The sequence below is a fragment of the Acanthamoeba castellanii genome (assembly GCF_000313135.1).
Source record: "Acanthamoeba castellanii str. Neff unplaced genomic scaffold scf7180000084604, whole genome shotgun sequence".
In the NCBI taxonomy this organism is placed as follows: domain Eukaryota; phylum Discosea; order Longamoebia; family Acanthamoebidae; genus Acanthamoeba; species Acanthamoeba castellanii.
Window position 1 is genome coordinate 52,124 of NW_004457246.1, and position 2,904 is coordinate 55,027.

The following is a 2,904-nucleotide window of genomic DNA, read 5'->3' on the forward strand; positions in this document are numbered from 1 at the left end:
ACATCGGGCGCGTTCAAATTGTTGGAAAACGGAGCGCCTGGGAATTGGTATTGTCGGGTGTGTTGGAGAAAAGTGAGGCGGTCAGTGCCTGCATCAGGTAGAAATGACACATTGTACAGTGTCACTCGTGCTGTGTGTGTCGTGTGTGTGCCGTGCGGGTTGTGTATGTCGTGTGTGTTGCCAGGTACCAGGAAGCAGCTCGAGGTCGCCGTTGATGATTACCCACGACCGAGATTGTAGCTCCAGTTCGGGGTTGCTGGTAAATCCCTTTCCCCTCTTCTCCCGCGCCGCGGACTGGTGTGCAATGACTCGCCGCGAGTCAGACACAAGCCCGCCGCCACCACCAGAAAACAGTCGGGTGTGGAAGTACCTTTCTCGCAGCTGCCGCTGGCGCCGGGTCTGCGGGTGCCGGATCTGCGGGGGCCGGGTCTGCGGGGGCCGGGTCTGCGGGGGCCGGGTCTGCGGGGGCCGGGTCTGCGGGGGCCGGTGGCGGCGGCACAGGCGCGCTGCCATTGACCGTGGCGTTACCCATCGACGAGCCCACCAGGCGCACGTCGCCCGCCGTGACCGAAGACGAGTCGTAGAGGTTAAGGTAGACGGAACTGGGCGAGCCGCCATAGCCCATCGAGTTCGGAGTGTTCTCTGCATAGACGTTGCCTCCGCGGCCGCCGATGATGGTGATGGCGCCCTTGCCGTCGCCCACCACCAGGTGCGCTCGGCTGCCCAGGTCCAGTTGGGAGTCCTCGTAGACGCTGCCGCCGCTGCCGGTGCCATTGACCACGTCGCCACCAGCGCCGCCAGTGACGGTCACCGAGCCTGCGACATAGTCACGAACAAATCAGTGCTGAGCAGTTGCAGAAGAAAATCAGAGGCACAAAGTCGCCGTGTCGTGTGTGGCGGTGCAGTGGCGAGCCGTACCACCGACGTTCACGAGGCTGTGCTCATAGATTTTGAACACGGCCGACCCGGCGTCACCGCCATTTGAACCGCCGCCGACGACCGAACCGCCGTTGCCGCCCTCGATCACGACCGACCCGTAGACGTCGAGCGTCACGCCGCCGCTCACTGTGTGTGTGTGTGTGTGTGTGTACGTCACCACCACCAGAGAAGCGACAATGATGGTGAGCGCGTGTGCGCAGACTACCGCTGTGCGCGAAGAGGAATAGTGCACAAACCTGAAACGATAGAAACGACGGCGCTCTGTCCGCCGCTGGCGCCAACGCTGCTGCCGGCGTTGCAACCGGTGACGAGGAGGTCGCCGCCGATGATGATCTCGCCCTCCCACACGTTCTCCACCACCAGACCGCCCATGTTCGGGTTCCAGTCATTGTTGCTGTGGTATTCCAAGGTGCTCTGGCAACTGCCGCCTGTGATTGGTTGTGGTTGGGTTGGAGTTGAGTTAGTTCGTGGCGACGACGACGAGGCGGCGGCGGCGTAGCAGCAGCACAACGTACCTGAGTAGCCTTCGTAGGTGGTTGAGCTGGGCGAACCGGCGCCCACGGTGAGGTCACCGCCCACGCGCACATTCATGTCACCCGAGCCGGCGAAGTAAGAGGAACCCCTCTTGTTGTCGCGAGCGCATCCCCTCTTGAGACAGGGAACGCTGTTCACGACAGTGCCCTGATGCACGAAAAAATGAGAAGAATGCGAGAGTGTCAGGCCGCGCTGCAAACTATTGACATCCACTCGAGGAGGGGGGGCGTACGAGATAGAAGCTGCCGGCGTAGGCGTTGGAACCAACCGCGGCTTGGCCGGCCGAACCGGGGGCCACGAGCAGGTCGCCAGCCACGTTGATGCTGCCTCCGCTTATCATCATCACCTGCGCTTGGCCTGCAAGACGCCAACAACAACGAAAGATGAGTGAGACCGACCTCTGGTTGAAGTGTGCGAGCCCAGTCGGGCAGGCCGTGCTGTACCTCCGTCGCCAGCGTAGGCCGTAGCGTTCATGGAGTTGTTGCCGCCGTTGCCCCCCACGATGTGCAGATTGCCGCCGACCAACACGTCGCCGCCATAGCCGATATTGAGCGAAGAGCCGCCTCCCCGACCTGTTTCCCGCCAACCAACGTCGTCATAATCGGCCCAAGCTCGCACAGTGGTGGGCGAGGGCTCACTGTCAGCGTACCAGCCGTCTGGCCAAGGCCAGCGTCGCCGCCGTGACCGGCCTGCACGATGAGGTCCTTGGTGGCGGCCAACTGGCTGCCGAAGCCCAGCTGCACGTAGGCATCCTCACCGCTCTGTCCGTAATAGGTGCTGCGCCAGGTCCACACGCCATTGACATGCATGAGCTTCCTTGCTTGAATGCGCTTTCAGGGGTGTTAGGGGGATACCTGGGTCCGGGATTGCCGCTCTGCACGGTGATGGTCGACTGCGAGCCGTTGGCCAGCAAGAAGCCCTTGACCAGGTTGATCCAGGCCTCGCCGGCCCTGTAGCCGTATTGGCCGCTCTCATTGCGCAGGCCGCTCACCGAGCCGGACTTGACCGTCACCGAGCCTGTCGTCTATGGTTAGTGCTTTGGCCCGGCGTGCGTCTCGAGAATGAAAGCGAGAGCCAAAGAGCGAAGCCAAGAGATCCCAGGGGGGGGGGGAAGAAGCGCACCGCCAACGACGAGGGATCCCGTTTCATACTCCGCGGGGTCCCGCCCATTCTGAACCAATTCGAGCAGACTATCGCCGGTGGAAATGGACGCGTCGCCGGTGTCCGCGAGGAGGCTGTCGCCCGACTGGACCAGCAGATCGCCGCCGATGACCACGTCGCCGCCGTCAAAGTAGAGGCTCACCTCGCGCGTCGAGCCGGTGGTCGAGTTGTCGGTGAAGTCGCGCGTGGTGAGCTTCACATCACCGCCCACCTGGTGTTCTTCTGTGTGTTTTGTGGTGGTGGTGGTGGTGGTGGTGGTGGTGGTGGTGG

At 62.8% G+C, this 2,904-nt stretch overlaps 1 protein-coding gene across 1 annotated transcript; it reads right to left on the reverse strand.

Annotated features, from left to right (window-relative positions):
• Positions 1-93: 93 nt before the first annotated feature.
• Positions 94-2,854, reverse strand: ACA1_338290 (uncharacterized protein; the record flags this gene model as incomplete). The annotated part of the gene is made up of 10 exons (XM_004332917.1): positions 94-294; positions 371-816; positions 919-1,065; positions 1,176-1,454; positions 1,491-1,620; positions 1,706-1,830; positions 1,917-2,045; positions 2,123-2,289; positions 2,328-2,490; positions 2,596-2,854. Coding segments are annotated over 10 exons (2,046 nt in total), but the record flags the coding sequence as incomplete, so codon positions are not given.
• Between the last annotated feature and the right edge of the window lie 50 nt (positions 2,855-2,904).